The sequence below is a fragment of the Miscanthus floridulus genome, chromosome 3, assembly GCF_019320115.1.
Source record: "Miscanthus floridulus cultivar M001 chromosome 3, ASM1932011v1, whole genome shotgun sequence".
Lineage (NCBI taxonomy): Eukaryota > Viridiplantae > Streptophyta > Magnoliopsida > Poales > Poaceae > Miscanthus > Miscanthus floridulus.
This window is the reverse complement of record NC_089582.1, coordinates 14,854,092-14,874,155: the sequence shown is the minus strand read 5'-3', so window position 1 is coordinate 14,874,155 and position 20,064 is coordinate 14,854,092. Positions and strand designations below refer to the sequence as shown.

At 43.9% G+C, this 20,064-nt stretch overlaps 1 protein-coding gene across 1 annotated transcript; it reads right to left on the bottom strand.

Moving 5' to 3' along the window:
* Window positions 1–13,998: 13,998 nt before the first annotated feature.
* On the bottom strand, window positions 13,999–14,616 carry LOC136543232 (uncharacterized). The gene has a single exon (XM_066535735.1). The coding sequence runs from the start codon at window positions 14,614–14,616 to the stop codon at window positions 13,999–14,001; it is 618 nt and encodes a 205-aa protein (XP_066391832.1).
* Window positions 14,617–20,064: the final 5,448 nt, after the last annotated feature.

Sequence of the window (20,064 nt, the reverse complement as noted above, 5' to 3'; positions counted from 1 at the left end):
GCCATGGACTGAGCAGGGGAAAGTCGTTTGAACACTGAGCGCCTCACCGGAGCCGAGGAAGAAGATCATGGGGAAACAAATAAACGGTCAAATACCGAACGACGAGTCGTCACCATAGATGGACGACCATTCCGTGAACCCAAAGGAACGACGTTAGCACCAGAAAGAGGAGTAGATTTAACTACATCTACAAAGGATTTGCGGCTCGGACGAGCAGAAGCAAAGGACCAAGAATTGGCCTCTTCAAGGAGAAATTTGCTGTACTCCGATCTCCAATTAAGACCCCCATTACCCCAAAGGAAGAAGTAAACTTTGAAGGCATCACAACTGAAGGAATGGAGGCGAACAATGAGCAGGCCAACCTTACGAGAGGAGACAAGAAATTTGAATGTGCGCTCCCCAAGCTGGAAAACGGAGAGATGGGCAACAATTCCACCAATAGCAGCCTGGAGCATGATACCAGCAGACTCCAGTTGCAGTCTAAACTTGCAGCGGCCGAACGCTGCCACCAGGGTGAAGGAGGATCGATCAATGACAGGACGTGAGAAAGGAAGCCCAGCCCAACTCTAATTTCCTCCTGGAGCGTGAGCCCCGGGGCGAAGGAGATACTAGACAAATCCATGGAGGACACAGAAAAGGGAGAGGAAGACAGGGTGAAACACACCTTTGTATCTTAGGTTGCGCTAGGAACGCCTAGCCATGGCCGTGGCAAATCATCGAGCAGCTTGCTTTCAGGATCCTGGCCGCGCTCAGGGTGACCGGCAGAACCAGGCGGTGTTCCCAGTTCTTAGCAGAGTTGAGAAGTCGTTAGCCTCGGCTCGCCGGAAGCAACAGGGGCGATGCTGCTCATCATCCACCCTACCGCTGAGGCCGCTGGCAGTAGCTAGATGGTGACGGAGACGAGGCGGCATCTAGGCGCGGTCAGGCGCGGGCGGCGGCGGCGGGGGCAATGACCGGAGAAGCATTCCGCAGTAGATGTCGGTAGCAATGATAAGTTTTTTCCAGTGTACCAATATCATGTTGAAAAAAGAATCTTAGCTAAAGAACAAGTGGGACATAGGATAAGCACTACCCAATGTCTTCACATCACTGTCGGTTTAAAAATATCTTTCACTACCAAATTTTAAATCGACAGTGGCATACCGACAGTAATGATGGAGCTCATCACTACCGGTTATAAAAAAACCCGATAGTGACGTGGTTTTTAGAAAATCCAAAAAACAGACTGGAAAATAGGGATTTTTTTTAATTCTGGGAGAGGCCCCATAGGACAGGCACACAGTTTCGCGTCTTCGGTCCCTAACCACTCCACCTGCAAGTTGTCCAAATGATATTTTTGTCCTAGCCATTTTATGTTCATCTGATTTTTAAATAAGTATTTGAGACCCTAAACAAATTCAAATGAAAAAGTTGTCAACTATAAAGTTTTATAACTTTTCGAGATCTACAACTTTCATTTCGTTAGTTTCTCCATCCGAGGTCGTTTATAAAATTTGAATTTCAAATTTGAGAAATTCAAACGTAGTTTTCAATGACAAGATGATTTCAAATCAAAAGGTTGTCAACTACAAAGTTTTGTAACTTTTTGAGATCTACAACTTTTGTTTTTTCTATTTGTCCATCCGAGGTCATTTAAAAATTTCAAATTTCAATTTTTTTGAAATTCAAACGTAGTTTTACTTGATAAGATGATTTCAAATCAAAAAGTTGTCAATTACAAAGTTTCATAACTTCTTAGGATCTACAACTTTTATTTTGGCAGTTTCTCCATCCGAGGTCGTTTATAAAATTTGAATTTTAAATTTTAGAAATTCAAATGTAGTTTTCCTTGACAAGATGATTTCAAATCAAAAAGTTATCAACTACAGAGTTTCATAACTTTCTGAGATCTACAACTTTTATATTGGTCATTTGATCATTTATTCATCCGACATAGTGGTAGTAACATTACTTACAAATGTTATATATCCCTCTTATAGTTTATGAAACTATAAGAGAGATATGTAAATTTTGTGAACAATGTTGCTACCACTCTATCGGATGAAGAAATGATCAAAATAAAAGTTGTAGATCTTGATAAGTTGTACAACTTCTATATTCATGACTTTTTCAGCTGAAATCATTTAGTGTTCCAAAATAATGTTTGAAGTTGCCATTTTTTGAAATTCAAAATTTAAATAAATAAAACACAGTCACACGAAAAGAAGGATAAAATAATAGCTGTAAGAACACAATAAATTGATAGAGCATGATTTTAGAAATTTTTAGGAAAAAAATCATCAAATTTAAAGTTAGTACGAGAGAGAAAGACTAGTTATAAGTTTTAGCTAGAGATTAAAAACAGAAATAAAAGTTCTTCAATAATTTCAAATTTTAATTCTAAACCGTGTTTTAAAGTAGTAAATGATTTTAAATAAAAAAGTTGTCAACTACAAAGTTGCATAACTTTTCGAGATCTACAACTTTTGTTTTGAGCATTTCTTCATCCGAGGTTGTTTGAAAAATTCAAATTTTAAATTTTAGAAATCAAACGTAATTTTTGTTAGATAGATAATTTTAAATGAAAATATTTGGACATCCAAATGATCTCAAATTAAAAAAGTTTGGACTACAAAGATGTAGATCTCATCGAGTACTACAACTTTGATATAAAGTTCGTCTTTATCGGACATCATATGAGAAACTTATGAAGTTTTCTGGCAGCATATCACTGTCGGTTCAAGCCACGAACCGACAGTGATATTATCAATGTCGGTTCTTGGCTAAAATCGGCAGTGATGACCCAATATCACTGTCGGTTCTTGGCTAAAACCGACAGTGATATGAACCGACAGTGAAGACCCAAATATCAATATCGGTTGGTCCTATCACTACCGGTTTTAGCAAAAAACCGACAATGATGGGCTATCACGGTCGGTTTCTAAAAATCCAGCAGTGATGCAGCCGACAGTGAAAGTCATATCTGTAGTAGTGAAGTTGAAGGGTGATTTGACTGCATGGAAAAAAATTAATAAGGAAGCAAAATGGTAATGGTTGGAACTGGAACAAGGGAACTATCAACGTGGACCCCGACTAGTGGAAAAAACCAAACAAGTGAGCACTTCTCACGTGGTGTTATGTTCATTTCTATATACATGGATTATAGTGCAACAAACTAGGTCTAACATTAACTCTAAACCTAGTTTTCATAGTCATGATCATAAAACTATGGAGGAAAAACATAAGATCCATAATTGGCCATGATGGCAGATGCTACAAGAAATTAAACTACCCAACAGTGGCGAAGCTATATACATCATCTTAGGTGTGGATGCACCAGAAAAAATGGAATGCCGTTGAGTAGATCAATTTTTCATCATAGTTGCCGGTCAAGTCTACACATCGATAAGTCCTCTGATTTGCTCTAGCTTCGCCACTGCTACCAAACATAACGCTAATAAACATTTAAAAGCATCTCAGCTTTGCAACATGCCAACAGAGATTCAGCTTGGCCAATGGGGCCAAGGCCAACTATATCTTAGTAATGTTTAGTCCATCTCCGCTGGCAATGGCGATTTTCCACAAGCCCAATCTGGAAAGTAACAAGCACATATACAAGTTAAAAGTCATCTATATATACTACTAATTAACATTACAAATGAGTTATTGCATGTCTTATCATCAGTGCAATTCAAAAAGTTGACAAGGTTGGGATTTATTCATAGTAGTGACAAAATATTAGCAATATAAAATTAAAGTGTTGGCCATGAAAAGGTTAGTTGAACCTTACAAATAAAATGAATAATTATATTGGCCATGCATGTGTGTTCATTCAACTAAAATGTACGAATTACTATCTATCAGAAGGTTATAGGTCATATATACGGAGAAGTTCAGAACATAGAGGCCATATATATATTCAGAGGAAGGGTGACTACAAACAAGCAAGGGGCTTTACTATATACGCCTATGAACCATGCACACCCGGAGAGTAGAACGTCATGAAGGGTAAGTGTGAGGAGAATCGGGTCCTCGGCCTCTCATCGGGTTCAAAAGCGACTGAGGCCGGACCTCCCTCTCATTGCATGCGGCAAGTGTGAGGAGAAGATTGTGATGGAGTACCAGGTGAGGAAGGAGTGTCCCAACAAGGGCCGTATCTTCTACAAGTGTCCGGATCATAATGTAAGTTATTTTGTCGCATTTGATGATTATGGTTAATTTATACTTATTTTCATGATGATTGTGATTAAAGTTCTAATTTTTTGTTTTAATTTCAGTAGGATGGCACTGGATGTTCAGGCTGGTACTGGGAGGAAGAGTATGTTGAACACGTGCAAAACTCTCTTGCACAGGCGGCTACGGCGGCTGATGAGGCAGTGATCCTGCGGAAGAAGCCCATAGATGTTGAACAAACGCATGATCTATCTGTTTTAGTTGGGATTGGTCACGAAATCCTTATGCTGCTGAAGTGCATTTTAGCTTTAATTTTTTTACTGATAGTTGAGATTGTCTACATTGTAGCGAGACTTTCATAAATTAATACCTTGTGTGGTGACATGCATGTCCTATAATTAACTAATTATATTCTAGATTTTAATATGGTATGTATGTTATGTAATGCAGATGAGCCGGCATTGGATGTACAATGCTGATCGCCGCTCCCAAGAGTTCATTGAGGGCGTGCATTCTTTCTTACGTGTGGCCGAGGCAAACAAACGCGATGGTTTCACGTGCTGGCCATGTGCCATATGTAAGAATTTGAAGGAATATGCTAGCTCAAGGAGTCTTCATTCACACTTGTTGAAGTCGGATTTCATGCCAAACTATATTTGCTGGACGAAGCACGGAGAAACCGGGGTTGTAATAGAAGAAGGTGAAGAAGAACAATGGGACGATGATGACATTATTGCTGAATATGGTGCCTTCAATGATACTGCAATGGGGGAAGCTGAAGAAGAGGTAGTGGCAGAAGATGAGCCCGCTGATGATCTTGGTCAGGCCATTCGTGACGCACAAAGAGAATGCGAAAGTGAAAAGGAGAAGATCAAGTTCGAGCGCATGCTAGAGGATCACAAGAAATTGCTATACCCAACTTGTGATGCGGGACAGAAAAAGTTGGGTACCACACTAGAATTGCTGCAATGGAAGGCAAAGAATGGTGTATCTGACAAGGGATTTGGGGAGTTACTGAAAATCCAAAAGAAGATACTTCCGAAGGATAACGAATTGGTCGTCACAACGTACAAAGCAAAACAGGTAGTCTGTCCTTTGGGATTAGAAATCCAGAAGATACATGCCTATCCTAATGACTGCATCCTCTACCGTGGTGAGGAGTACGAGAAGTTAGATGCATGCCCGGTATGTCATGCATCGCGGTATAAGATCAGGCGAGATGACCCTGGTGATGTTGAAGGCGAATGTCCCACGAAGAAAATCCCTGCCAAGATTATGTGGTATGCTCCTATAATACCATGCTTGAAACGTCTATTCAGAAACAAAGACCATGCAAATTTGTTGCTATGGCACAAAGAAGACCATAAGGTAGACAATATGTTGAGACACCCTACTGATGGGTCCCAGTGGAGAGCAATCGATAGAGAATTCCCGGAGTTTGCAAATGACGCAAGAAACTTAAGGTTTGCTTTAAGTACGGATGGTATGAATCCTTTCGGGGAGCAGAGCAGTAGTCATAGCACTTGGCCAGTTACTCTATGTATCTACAACCTTCCTTCCTGGTTATGCATGAAGCGTAAGTTTATTACGATGCCAGTGCTCATCCAAGGCCCAAGGCAACCTGGTAATGACATCGATGTGTACCTGAGGCCACTAGTTGAAGAACTTCTACTTTTGTGGAACAGACCAGGTGTACGTGTGTGGGATGAGCACAAATAGGAGCACTTTGACCTACGAGCATTGTTGTTCGTAACAATCAATGATTGGCCTGCTCTAAGTAATCTTTTAGGACAATCAAACAAGGGATATAATGCATGCACGCACTGTTTCGATGACATTAAAGGTATATTCTTGAAAAAATGTCAAAAGGTCGTGTACCTTGGCCATCGTCTATTTCTTCCTGTGAATCACCCCCTAAGAAAGAAAGGTAAGCATTTTAAAGGTAAGGCAGACCACCAGACCAAGCCGGGCAACCGAACTGGTGAGGATGTACTCAATATGGTCAAGGATGTCAAAGTAGTATTTGGAAAGGCACATGGCAGCGAACCTGTTCCAAACGACGCCGACGGTCACGCACCCATGTGGAAGAAGAAGTCCATATTTTGGGAGCTACCCTAATGGCAAGTCCTAGAGGTCCATAGCGCGATCGACGTGATGCACCTGACGAAGAATCTTTGTGTGAACCTGCTAGGCTTCATGGGTGTGTATGGGAAGCCTAAGGACACACTTGAAGCACGACAGGACCTACGGTGTTTGAAAGAATGAGACAACCTACATCCAGAGAAGATAGATGATGGACGTCATTACTTAAGTCCTACCAGCTACACTCTTAGCAAAGAAGAGAAGGAAAGCATGTTTGAATGCCTAGCAAGCATCAAGGTACCATATAGATTCTCCTTGAATATAAAGGGTATAATAAATGTGCCAGAGAAGAAATGTCTAAACTTAAAGTCCTATGACTGCCACGTGCTCATGACGCAATTGCTTCCAGTTGCATTAAGAGGAATTCTACCTCCAAATGTACGTCTAGCCACCGTGAAGCTATGTGCATTCCTCAATGCAATTTCTTAGAAGGCAATCGATCCAATGGATCTAGCTAAACTATAGAATGATGTGGTTCAATGTCTTGTCAGCTTTGAGTTGGTGTTCCCTCCTTCCTTCTTTAATATCATGACACACCTCCTAGTTCACCTGGTCAAGGAGATTAGCATTCTCGGTCCTGTGTTCCTACACAACATGTTCCCCTTTGAGAGGTTCATGGGAGTCCTAAAGAAATATGTTCACAACCGTGCTCGGCCAGAAGGAAGCATCGCCAAGGGCTATGGAACAGAGGCAGTCATTGAGTTTTGTGTTGACTTTATTCCCGACCTTGACCCAATTGGTGTTCCTGAATCGTGACACGAGGGGAGACTAAGTGGAAAGGGGACACTAGGGAAGAAAACATATATTGGTACGCAGGACAATTATTTTAATAAAGCACACTACACAGTTCTGCAAAACTCCTCCTTGGTGTATCCGTATATCGAGACACATAAAGAGTTGCTCCGATCCGAGTTTTCATGGAAGTCTGAAGCTTGGATTACACGTCAGCACATGGAAACTTTCAGCGACTGGTTGCAAAAAAAATGTCAGGGTGATGAGAGTATTGATGAGCAACTATATTTGTTGGCTAGGCAGCCATCGTGGCATATCCTCACATACAAAGGGTACGAGATAAATGGGAATAAATTTTACACAGTAGCCCAAGATAAAAGGAGCACCAACCAAAATAGTGGTGTCCGCATAGATGCCACCGACCCTAATGGAAATAAGCAAACATATTATGGCCGCATAGAGGAGATATGGGAACTAAACTATGCACCTACTTTTAAGGTACCTTTGTTGAAGTGCCAATGGGTAAATGCGGCTGGAGGCGGGGTAGCAGTCGACAACTAGTATGGAATGACAACCGTGGCTCTGGTTGGAGGTCTTCTACCAGAGCAGAGAAGTTGGTGAAGAGATACTAATAGGTCCTAATAGCTCAAACATAAGCCAATTATCCAACCACCTATTAGTAAGAGGTGGGTTCAAATAATCCATACTAAAGATGGATTGATGTCCTAAGATTTTAGGCTGTGCAGAAACATGGATTGATGAACTAGTTGAACTTGCGGACCGTGTTAATCTCGGCTAGCATGTTCTCTGCCGAGTGGTAACAGACGTCAAGGAGGGGCTTTGATTCTACGAGGGAGAGCGACAACGGTCATGGAAGACCGTGTTCCCTTCCTCGTAGAAACAGAGCTCTTCCGTAGCCAAGTACGGTGGCGGCCGGTGGAGAAATGCTCGCCGAGATGATCACGTAAGCAAGGTCAACTAGTACGGATGGTTACTTATTTAAACATGTTTTTGAGCTAGAATTTGATGGATATTTGATAAATTCAGACCTACAAATGTCATCTACAAATGTTACTATCCTCGAGGTGGCACGTCCTACAGGAGTCCATTTTATAGATATAGTTTTTATTTTTTGTAGATATATCTAGTGGAGTAAAAGTTAGATGGCTGCCCCGAGAGACAACATGGATGAAGAAATGATGGATATTATCAACACCGGCACTCAATTTGCTGATGGTGACCAGCAGGATGTAGATGACGGGAGTCAATACCTGGCTCTTGAAGATAACCAAGAAAATATTATGCAAGAAAATACTGGCGAGGTATATATATTTATATATATATTTGAACATCTATCATCTATTATGTGTACACATGATATTTATTTATTCTTTTTTTTTATACATAGCCCTCTGGATCGACGACCACAACGGCGAAAAGCAAAAAAATTCGAGGCCCAAAAAAGCCATTGGAGGGGCGCTACATAATATCGGAATTCAATATTGAGACAGGCGAACCACTTGGTCCACATGCAAGGAAATTCGTGCAACACTGTGGGTGCCTTGTAAGGGACAGACTTCCGATCAGTGCCCGTGAATGGAAGCAAAAGATCAACGAGCGTCATGTTAGTTTTGTCTCTGATCTTGATAAGAATTTAATTTGGGATGATATCCTTCAACATTTCACGTTGCAAGTGGATGATTATGATGCTATCAACGATGATGAATTGAAGGAACTAGTTCGAAAGTGAGCTATGAAGAAGATGGCCACACAATTCCAGACTTGGAAGAAATCCCTATGCACGAAATACGTCAAGAACCTAACGCCCAATTTCAATACTAGCGGCCCGCTCGAGAAGTTGAGGCTCTACTGGAATGATTTTGTACAGTACAAGACATCGGAAGAGGGTGAGGAACGGGTGAGAAGGAACCAAGAGAATACCCGACAGAAGGTATACCACCATGGCATAGGATCAGGTGGCTATGCGACTGCCATTCCCAAGTGGGAGAAAATGGAAGCGAACATTCTTGCCAAGGGTATCACACCAGAATCACTCAATTGACCCAAACGCGCGAAGAATTGGTTTTTCGCTCATGGGGGAAGACTGGACCTAGAGACCGGGAAGCTGGTTCATGGCACAAAACTCGAAAGAGCAACACAAAGATTGTCTTATGCTCTACAAGCTAAAGCTATTGGTGCGTTCAGGCCCAATAGAGAGAAGGATGAACTGACGTATGCCCTCGGGACCGCTGAACATAGTGGCCAAACGAGAGGTTTAGGACGGAACATTTCTTGGGAGCATGGTTTCCTGATGACAGAGATACCTACAGAAGCCAGCAGAGAAGGAAGGATGAGGATGCAGCGCGGATCAGCAGGTTGGAGAAATTGGTTCGTGAGTCACGGGAGGCGTTGCTTCAAGCACAGGAGCGCGAAAAAGACATGCAAGCTAGAATGCATGACAAAATTAGAAAGCAAGTGCAAATAGCAATGAGTGCCCAAAGGCAGGCATCAGATCCAGAAATCAACATTATTAGCCCCCCTGATAAGTTGAAAAGCAGCTGCGCTTCCACGGAGTTACCAAATCAAGATGACGCAATGCTACGTTTCCCCGTGGATGACATCACTGCACCATTTACATCATGTGAGCTATATATTCCAAAAGAGAATGCCACAATTATGGTGGCTCTCGATGTTTTTTCTCCTCCAGATCCTACCAAGACACCAAGAATCCATGGGGCAATAATACCACCTGGATATGTTAGCGTCTCAGTGGATAGAGTTAACAAAGGTTTTAGTAATCTGCCTCTTGACATTCCAGGAGGTGATGGGGAGAAGACTCTAGGAGAAGCAGAGAAGACATTCATACTATGGCGCAAGCGCTATATCATTATTCCCGGGGTCTCTAGTCCACCGCCGCCTCCTCAACTGCCAGACAATAGGTGTGGACAAAAGTGAATGAAACAATTTTTTCACAAATTTTCTATTGACATGCATGATTAATAATAACAATTTCTTATATAATTATTCTTTTTTGTAATCACACAGCAGGGCCTCCACCAACCTAAGTCCAATTATTCAATCTCCAGATTATCATAGTGCTCCGGGCAATGATTATGCAACGCCGCCACCGCCGCCACCTCCGAGGAGGTCTCCAACGCCTCCAAGGAGGTCTCCACCGCTGCCACCTCCGAGGAGGTCTCCAATGCCTCCAAGGAGGTCTCCAACGCCTCCAAGGAGGTCTCCAGCTCCTAAGAGCTCCGCCCCACAAATGAAGCCGTTGGCCCACCAACCGGCAAAGAAGAAAGCCTCCTCTAATCCAGTTATTCCCCGAAAACTGTCTTATGAGAAAAGTGAAATAGAATTAAAGCCTGGAGTACAAAAAGATGTGAAAAATTTCTTAAAAATGTAAGAAAGCAACGACAAGCGAAGGAGAACCCGGAGAAACCGTACTTCTACCTAGCTCTAGATCTTCTAAGAAAGAAGGTGGACCAGAAAAAGCAGGAATCTCAAAAGACCTAGCCAAAATCGGACTACGACCGCGCTCTCACCAAGTCATTTGAGGCGGTGCAGAAAAAGACTAGAGCAGGAAAAGGTGTTGCACAACTCGGACAACAATCGCAACAATCAGTCCCCCCTCTTGTCATTCGTGATGAATATGGTTCAAACTTAGACTTACCGGACGTTGATTTTGAGGAACTGGTTCTGTTTTATGAGGATACAGGTTTGGACCTTGCCCAAGTGCTCGCTGAAGGACCATCTGCTCTGAAAGTGGACCCTTGGAAGAAATTTGAACATGGAAAGAGTCTATACAACCCTGAGGGCTTAGGTGAACTGGGTACGCAAATGTACCTGCTAAACAAGTGGTACATGGCGGCGTGTAAACGGGGAGAGAACTTTGTTTCTATCAGAATTAGAAACCAACATTACTTCCGTGGCGATGACGTTATATATGTCGAGTTTGGAGAATTACACCAACTATGCCACCTGGACTCTCTCGACAAAAGTCTCATTAGCTGCTATTGTCTGTAAGTGTGATTATTTTCTACTATTAAAGTGTATATATATAAAGCTACATGTATATATATAAATTATATATCCTCACACTATATTTTTATATATGCAGATATAAGATGACAGAACTCAGAAAGAGACAGGATAACGATGCTGGTTTCGTTGATCCAAATGTCGTATTCAAACACCCTGATCCCCCTCCGACTGGATGGAAAGCTGGACTCGAGAAAAATCTCCTGAGGTTCTTAGTGAACCAATAAAACAAGGACATACTATTTCCCTACAACTTCAAGTGAGTGTTAAATAATTAATGTCGATCATATGGACATTTGTTCAATTATTTGCTTACTAGCTAAGATATCTCCCACATATACATATGTTGACTCTAGTTAATGTCGATCATATTTGTGTATAAAAACATATGCAGCAATCACTGGATATTGATGGTCATCGATATGGCCAATAGTCGGTTGCGCATCTTAAACTCGTTAAGAAAAGAGCAAACAGAGTACCAAGATATGATAGATATTATCCAAGGGTAATTTGGTCTCTCTAGCAACTATATATATCCCGATCTCTTAACTGCAATAATTATTAAAGGCCAAATTAATTTTTTATTTTATTGGACGTAGTGTTTGGAAAAGTTTCATTGAGGAACACCACATGAAAATTGCAAAGCGCCACTGGATGTAATCGTACACAAAGTAAGTACCAGCTACATTTATATATATATATATAATTCAATTAACACCATGCATGCTTTCAATTTACTGGATCTTTTTTTCTCGTAAAGGTGGATTCTAAGGAAAGAACAGGAGAACAACTACTGTGGATACTATGTTTGCGAGTTCATCATGGCGTACTCAAAAAGAACTCCTGAAGAGAACCTCAAAGTACGTTATATAAATATAATCATATATTTACAATTTCTTTTGTTGCTCATATATATAAGTAATCACGTGACCAACACACATATATATATATATATTAATACTTTTCCTTTAACTTTTATTGAAGACTCTATGGTTGAAGGAAAAAGTCATACGACGTGACCAACTGAAAGCAATTCAAGAGACTATAGCAGGATTTCTTAATGACCAGGTCCTCAACCCCGCCGGCGAGTTCTACAATGACGTCAACGAAACATGGAAGCCAAACCAGATTTAATTTGTTATCCCAAGGATATGATAGAATATACAATGCAAGCTTTATTTGTATATATATATATATATATATATATATATATATATATATATATATATATATATATATATATATATATATATATAGTAAAGTGCACCGGCGGTCCCTAAACTTGTACCGCGGTGTCATCCCGGTCCCTAAACTCGCAAATCGACCGTTTAGGTCCTCAAACTTGTTCATCTGTGTTATCTCGGTCCCTAAACTTGTTCGGCTGTGTTATCCCGGTCCCTAAACTTGCAAATCGACAATTTAGGTCCTCAAACTTGTTCAGTTGTGTCATCCCGGTCCCTAAACTTGGTTTTGAGTCTCATCTGGGTCAAAACATGGTGATCTAAATACTTTATATCAAAAAATAATTCATAGCGTTTACATATAAACTTGAATGAAGACAAACTTTATATCAAAATTGAAGCCCTCGACGCGATCTACGACTTTGTAGTTGAAATTTTTTGAATTAAAACTGTTTAGGGTCCCAAAATATTATTATATGTTTATAGATTTTGAAATTCAAAATTTAAAATTAAATTTTGGGACACTAAATCACTTCAAACAAAAAACTTTTCAACTACAAAGTTATAGATCGTATTGAGAACTATAACTTTCATATATACCATATCAACATACAAGATTGTTTGATAATTTTAAATTTCAAATTTCAAAATCTTGGAATTTGAAATTTGAAATTTAAAATTAACAAACAATATTGGATATTGATATGGTCTATATAAAAGTTATAGTTCTCAATACGATCTACAACTTTATAGTTGAAAAGTTTTTTGTTTGAAGTGATTTATTGTCCCAAAATTTAATTTTAAATTTCGAATTTCAAAATCTATAAACATACAATAATATTTTAGGACCCTAAACAGTTTTAATTCAAAAACTTTTCAACTACAAAGTCATAGATCGCGTCGAGGGCTTCAATTTTGATATAAAGTTTGTCTTCATTCGAGTTCATATGTAAACGTTATGAATTATTTTTTGATATAAAGTATTTAGATCACCCTGTTTTGACCCATACGAGACTCAAAACCAAGTTTAGGGACCGGGATGACACAACTGAACAAGTTTAAGGATCTAAACGATCGATTTGCAAGTTTAGAGACCGGGATGACACAGCCGAACAAGTTTAGGGACCGAGATGACACAGATGAACAAGTTTGAGGACCTAAACGGTCGATTTGCAAGTTTAGGGACCGGGATGACACAGCGGTACAAGTTTAGGGACCGCTGGTGCACTTTACTCATATATATATATATATATATATATATATATATATTATATGTACATAAAATTACGTACAATATATGTATATGCATGTAATATATAAGTTAGTTTCATACTTTAGTTTGTACAAAATGTTCGAACATTATAAACGTGTAGAATACGTATATTATTAGCAGCGTAGAATGCGTATTCGAAAACCTATTCGAAAACCAAAACGAATCATCAATTGAAAATAGAAACAAAAAAAGAAAAAAAAATAAAGCATTTAGTCCCGGATGGTAATACCAACCGGGACTAAAGAGACGACCCACGTGGCCAGGCCGGGAGGCCTCTTTAGTCCCGGTTGGTATTACTAACCGGGACTAAAGGTGGACATTTAGTCCCGGGCACGAAATCGGAAATAAAAGAGGGATCCTTTAGTCCTGGATTCATGCTCCCGGTTCCAAAACCGGGACTGAAGGGGGTTCCCAACCGGGAGTACAGCCTGTTTATGTACCAGTGAAGTGAGCAGGCACGCCCCACGCGCGGAGCTACGACGAGTAGACGCGGGCACGCGCGCGCCACACGGCCGGCGTACGGTGGAGGCCGACGTCAGCGCAGAGCACGAGGAAAGGGCCGCCGCGGCAGCCGGAGTGGTCGCAGCCGTCGGTGGCGACGGCGCACAGCACCACCGCGGACGTCCTGGAGGCGGTGTTGAGCCAGGGCAGCTCGTGCCGGTCGCCGGTGATGGGTTCCCAGACGAGGAAGGCGCGAGCGTCGTCCGCCACGTATCGCCGCTGGAGGAGGATGCGGCCGTGGCGGCAGTCGAGGACGCGCCAAGGGCAGTGGTCTATCGCAAGTGCTCCCCCGTCGGCTGCGGCCACCGAGGAGGAGGGGGAGCCCGCTGCCGTGGTTGGGATTGGGACGAAGCAAGGCCCGGGGTGGGAGTCGGAGGAGCAGAGGTTGAACAAACCGAGCAGCGGAGGGGTTCGGTGGACGCGCGAGTAGAGGCGGAGGAAGTCGGGGTGGGAGAGGACGCGGCGCCACTGCTTGCACACGAGCGAGGCGCGGAACAGGTGCGCTGGCCCTTCCGGCGGGAGGCGGAGGAGCACGTCTATGATGGTGTCGTCGACCAGCTCCGACGACAGCCGTGTGCGTGGCGACGCCATGCTAACTTGGATTTTCGGAGGCAAGGTCTCTCGTGGATATATACGTAGATATAAGATCCATAGATTGGGGGAACCAAGTCGTGTCCTGTGAAGAGCGAACTTCCTCTCGTCGATTTCCTAATTCCTACGTGTATACGTGGAATCTGTCAGTTTCGGCCGGCCGACGCCGACCCAAAGAGATCTGGGCTGGGGGTCCCACACTGCGGGCCACGCTAAAGGTTAGGCTCTCCAATCACTACAGTCTCAAGAAAAAACTTAGCTCAGCGCCATAACCGTGCTCCGTCACGCCGCCTCGGCGTTCTCCACGGCGTCCGAGCGCCTGCCGGCCAACATCTCCACCGCGTCCGAGTGCGGCCGCTCGTCTTCCTCTCCTTCTCCATCGCGCCTCCGGCCTGCCGCGGCCGCCCTTCTTCCTCCCTCTCCACCGCATGTCCCGCCCACCGCGGCCTTCTCTAGCGCGCGGACCGCCTTCTCCACTGGAGTGACCTCACTACCGGAAACAGGCCCCTTGCCAAGAGCCAGCGTCTTTACCGAGAGCCAAATGTCGGGCTCTCGGCAAAGAAAGGTTTGCCGAGAGTCGGCCCTCGGCAACGGTAGGCCGTCGGCAAAACCATATTTGCCGAGGGCCAGGCCGTCGGCAAAGAATTCCTTTCGGCAACCGGGCCCTTTGCCGAGGGTCCGACCGTCGGCAAAGAAAGGCCGTTGGCAAAAGTTTATCTTTGCCGAGGTCCGGCTCTCGGCAAAACATGGCCGTCGGTAAACCTGTGACGGCAGGCAAACGGCCTTCACCTGTCGTCTGTTTTGCCGAGGGTCAGAATTTGGCCCTCGGCAAAGAATTACTTTGCCGAGTGTCGTTTCTGTGCCGTCGGCAAAATTTTTTTTTTTTTTTGCTTTTTTTGCTTCGAAATTTTTTCCCTAGGTTTACTGTTGTACCTTAAAGTACATATTAAAATTTGGAGCTTTTTTATTTTATTAGCTATATTTAATAAGTTTATTTCATTTACTTGAATTCTTCCCGGTAATTCAAATTTGAACTGCAGGTACATCGAATATTGGAATTGAGTGATTCAAAAAATCATATTCATGGTATTGCATGTGGTGTGAGACCGTATCCAGTGCAGATGCCAAATTTGGCGCATCATTTTCATAGAACACGGCGAGGAACTTGCGTGTAAAGTATTTTTAGGCATCGGACGTCGTAACTTGCTCGAAACCCACTCAATTTTTTATCACAGCCTATACATGCGATGAAATGACACCTCGACCAGTTTCGTGAATTTCGGACTTCGTTTCCATTTTATATAATTTAAAAATACTTTACACGCAAGTTCCTCGCCGTGTTCCGTGAAAACGATGCGCCAAATTTGGCATCTATCACTGGATACGGTCTCACACCACATGCAATGAGACTTTTCCCTGTGTGCCCTTATAAAAGATCGTAATTCCCTGTGTGCCCCTGAAAAAATTCAGCGGTCTTCAGCGCCACTACTCCAACTTTTTCGTGTCATCCATGCCACTTCCGTCAGTTTGGGCTCTAACGCCGTTAAACTGCAGGTGTGAAAAGACGAAAATGCCCTTAAGTTCAAATATGTTATTAATTTTTTTTGAGCATCTTAACGACTTCAAATGAAAAAACTCAAAACTAGAAAGTTGTAGATCTCGTCGAGATCTATAATTTTCATATAATTTTTTTTTCATTTAATTTCGCAAAAAAAATATGATTTGATATGATTAATATATCTTAGAAAAATCATATTATTTTTTTTGCGAAATTAAATGAAAAAAAAATTTATATGAAAATTATAGATCTCGACGAGATCTACAACTTTCTAGTTTTGAGTTTTTTCATTTGAAGTCGTTAAGATGCTCAAAAAAAATTAATAACATATTTGAACTTAAGGGCATTTTCGTCTTTTCACACCTGCAGTTTAACGGCGTTAGAGCCCAAACTGACGGAAGTGGCATGGATGACACGAAAAAGTTAAAGTAGTGGCGCTGAAGACCGCTGAATTTTTTCAGGGGCACACAGGGAAGTACGATCTTTTATAAGGGCACACAGGGAAAAGTCTCACATGCAATACCATGAATATGATTTTTTGAATCACTCAATTCCAATATTCGATGCAGTTGTAGTTCAAATTTGAATTACCGGGAAGAATTCAAGTAAATAAAATAAACTTATTAAATATCGCTAATAAAATAAAAAAAGCTCCAAATTTTAAATGTCTTTTAAATATTATTGTTAGCCACCAGAAAAAATTTGGGAAAAAAACAAAAAAAAATTTGTATTTGCCGAGAGCCTCAAAGGGCTCTCGGCAAAGAGTTTTTAAAAAAAATAAAAAAAACTTTGCCGAGAGCCCAGATCTGGGCCCCCGGCAAAGGCCCAGTCCACATAGACCAGGTCGGGACACCCCAACGGCCCACTCAGCCCTTCCTCTCGCCCGCGCGCCCCGCATCCCCTTCCTCTCGCCGCCGCATCCCGCCGCCGCCGCTGGTCCCCCACGCCGCCGCAGCCTCTCCCCCGCCCCCGCCCCGTCACCGCGCCGCTGTAGCCCGCCCCCGCCCCATCCCCGCGCCACCGGAGGCAGCCCCCGCCCTGTCCCCGCGCCGCCGGAGCAGCAGCCTGGCCCGCCGAGCACCGTCGTCGTCGGGGCCGCATCGTCCCCCGCCACGCCCGGTGGTCGTGCACCGCCGCTGCCCCCCGGCCACGCCCGTCGGTGGCCCACCCCCACAGCAAGCGCGTCCTCGGCCGGCCCCGCGCACCCCCGGCCGGCCCCGTGCGCCCCTGCCGGCCGTGCAGAGAGCATTTGGAGGAGGAAGGGAGAAGAGAGGAGAAGGAGAAGGGGAGAAGAAGAGGAGCAGGGGAGAAGAGAGGAGGAGGGGAGAAGAGGAGGAGAAGGAGAGGGAGAGCAGGGGAGAAGAGGAAGGGAGAAGAGAGGAGGGGAGAAGGAGGGGAGAAGGAGAGGCCGACGACCGTCACGCCCCCACGTCGTCGCGTCACGCCGAGCGGTCGTCGCCGTTTTCCCCGCGTCTAGCCGAAGACGAGGGTGATCCCGACTCCGCGTCGCCCGACTACACTGCCACCCAAGGTAAAGCCCCCCTCCTGCCTGTTGCTGGCCTTCGTGTCATTTCTGGATTAGTGGCCCTTCGTGCCTTTTGTGGATGTGTTGGCCATCATGCCATATGTCGCTGTGTCGGCCATCGTGCCGAAATTGTGGATGTCGGCCATCATGCTGTCTTTTTCCTTGCAGGTTTTGGAAGCCTCCCCGTACAGGGGAGGTTCTGCCAAAATTTTGAACTTATAAATTGTGTTTCTTGTTTTGCAGAGAAGAGCCCGACGGAGGGGACCCAGAGTACCCCGAGCGTCTTCCTTCGGGTCTGCCTGCACTGCGTCACCTCTCCACTCCACCGCCACCCTAGGTATAAGCCCTTTGTCCGTAACCGTAGCTAGATCGCGTAAACCAGTTAGGCGTCTCCTGTCCGAAAGAGATACGGTCGTAGGTATGCGGATCTCTGCATATCTACGACTATATCTGTTTCGGATTGTCCACGTTATTTGGACAGCCCACGGATGCGTAGATGGTTTAGTTTGTATGGTCCGGTCCAGTCCGAGATGGGGTTTCGGCAGCACCTCCTTGTTGTTCTCCGGATACACACTCTCCCTTCCAGGACATGTATCGGGAGAACAACGGGGATGTGCTGCCGAAATTCTATCTCGGGTTGGAGCGGAGCATGGAAACTAACCTCATCTACGCATCCACAGGTGGGATTAGGACCTATCCCTACCTATTAGATAGTAGGCAAGCGGTGCATATGCTATTGATGGTTATATTACTCTATTATATATATGGTAGATGATGGATAACCGTGATTGGATGTACACAGGCCGCCGTAGTCAGAATCAGGTCACTCGTGAATGGATACAGAAGACTAAGGATTTCTTGGACAAAGCATTTGTTGTGGGTGCTCAAGCAGCGACAGAGGTGTGGTGTCCCTGCAGCGAATGTGCAAACAGGAATAGGAAAACCAGGAAGGTCATTGAGGAACATCTTTGCAAGTTTGGGTTTACGCCAGACTATACCCGGTGGGTGTGCCATGGTGAAGGCCATCGTATTAGAGATGAGGCATTGAGGCCACGCTTGGAGGAGTTTGATAGTGATGGCGGGGTACCAGACATGATGGATGACTTCCACCAAGCACACTTCGGTGAACGATGTACGGACGAAACTGAGGAGCAGGAGCCAGAGGAAACCTCAAGGGCATTCTATCGCATGATGGAGTCGGCTAAGAGGCCCCTTCGTGACAAGACAAATGTTTCTCAACTCGATGCCATTGGATGCTTAATGGGGTTAAAGTCCATGCATAACATGAGTCGAGACTGCTTCGATAGTATGCTGACAGTTTTTGGGACCCTGCTTCCGGCAGATCACGCGCTGCTGAAGAACATGTACGAGTCAGTGAAGCTCCTCAAAGCTCTTAAGATGTCGTATGAGCAGATACACACTTGTGAGAACGGGTGCATCCTCTTTAGGAAAGAACATGCGGAAGCAAAGTACTGTCCAAAGTGTAAGTCCTCTAGGTATGTGGAGGTAGAATCTAGTGATGGGCAGAAGAAGCAGCTTGGAATCCCCATGAAAGTCCTACGGTACCTTCCATTCATACCGAGACTCCAATGGCTATTCATGAGCGAGGAGTCCACGAAACAGATGACATGGCACAAAAATGGCATTCGATACAATCCTAACAAGATGGTACATCCATCAGATGGTGAAGCATGGCAAACATTTGATGGCATTTATGCTGACAAAGCTCTAGAGGCTCGTAATGTGCATGTTGTGTTTGCAATAGATGGGTTCAATCCTTTTGGAATGATGGCGGCCCCATACACTTGTTGGCCAATCTTCATTATCCCCCTCAATCTCCCCCCAACGTCCTTCTTCAACGTCAAAACATATTCTTGTCGCTGATAATTCCTGGTCACCCGGGGAAACATATGGGTGTGTTCATGGAGCCTTTGATTGATGAGTTGATCAGTGCATGGGATCACGGGGTACTGACATACGACCATGCTACAAAGAGGAACTTCACAATGCACGTTTGGTACCACTACTCGATGCATGACTTTCTGGCGTATGGTCTATTCAGCGCCTGGTGTGTCCACGGGAAGTTCCCATGCCCGGTATGCAAGGCAGCTCTACAGTTCATTAGGTTGAAGAGTGGTGGCAAGTTTTCCTTGTTCGACAAACATCGACAATTCCTCCCTCTTGACCATGCATTCAGACGAGACATTAAGAACTTTACGAAAGGTGTCGTAGTGATAGACCCTGAACCATAGAAGATGACTGGCGCCGAGGTTCTTGCTCAGATAGATGGTCTTGTCGCCAAGGAAGACGGAGTTGGTTTCGTGGGGTATGGTGTTCAACATATGTGGACTCATAAGTTGGGCTT

What these genes read in the sequence shown, in the direction of transcription:
- LOC136543232 (XM_066535735.1), bottom strand. Translation starts at nt 14,616, where the DNA reads ATGGCGTCGCCACGCACACGGCTGTCGTCGGAGCTGGTCGACGACACC.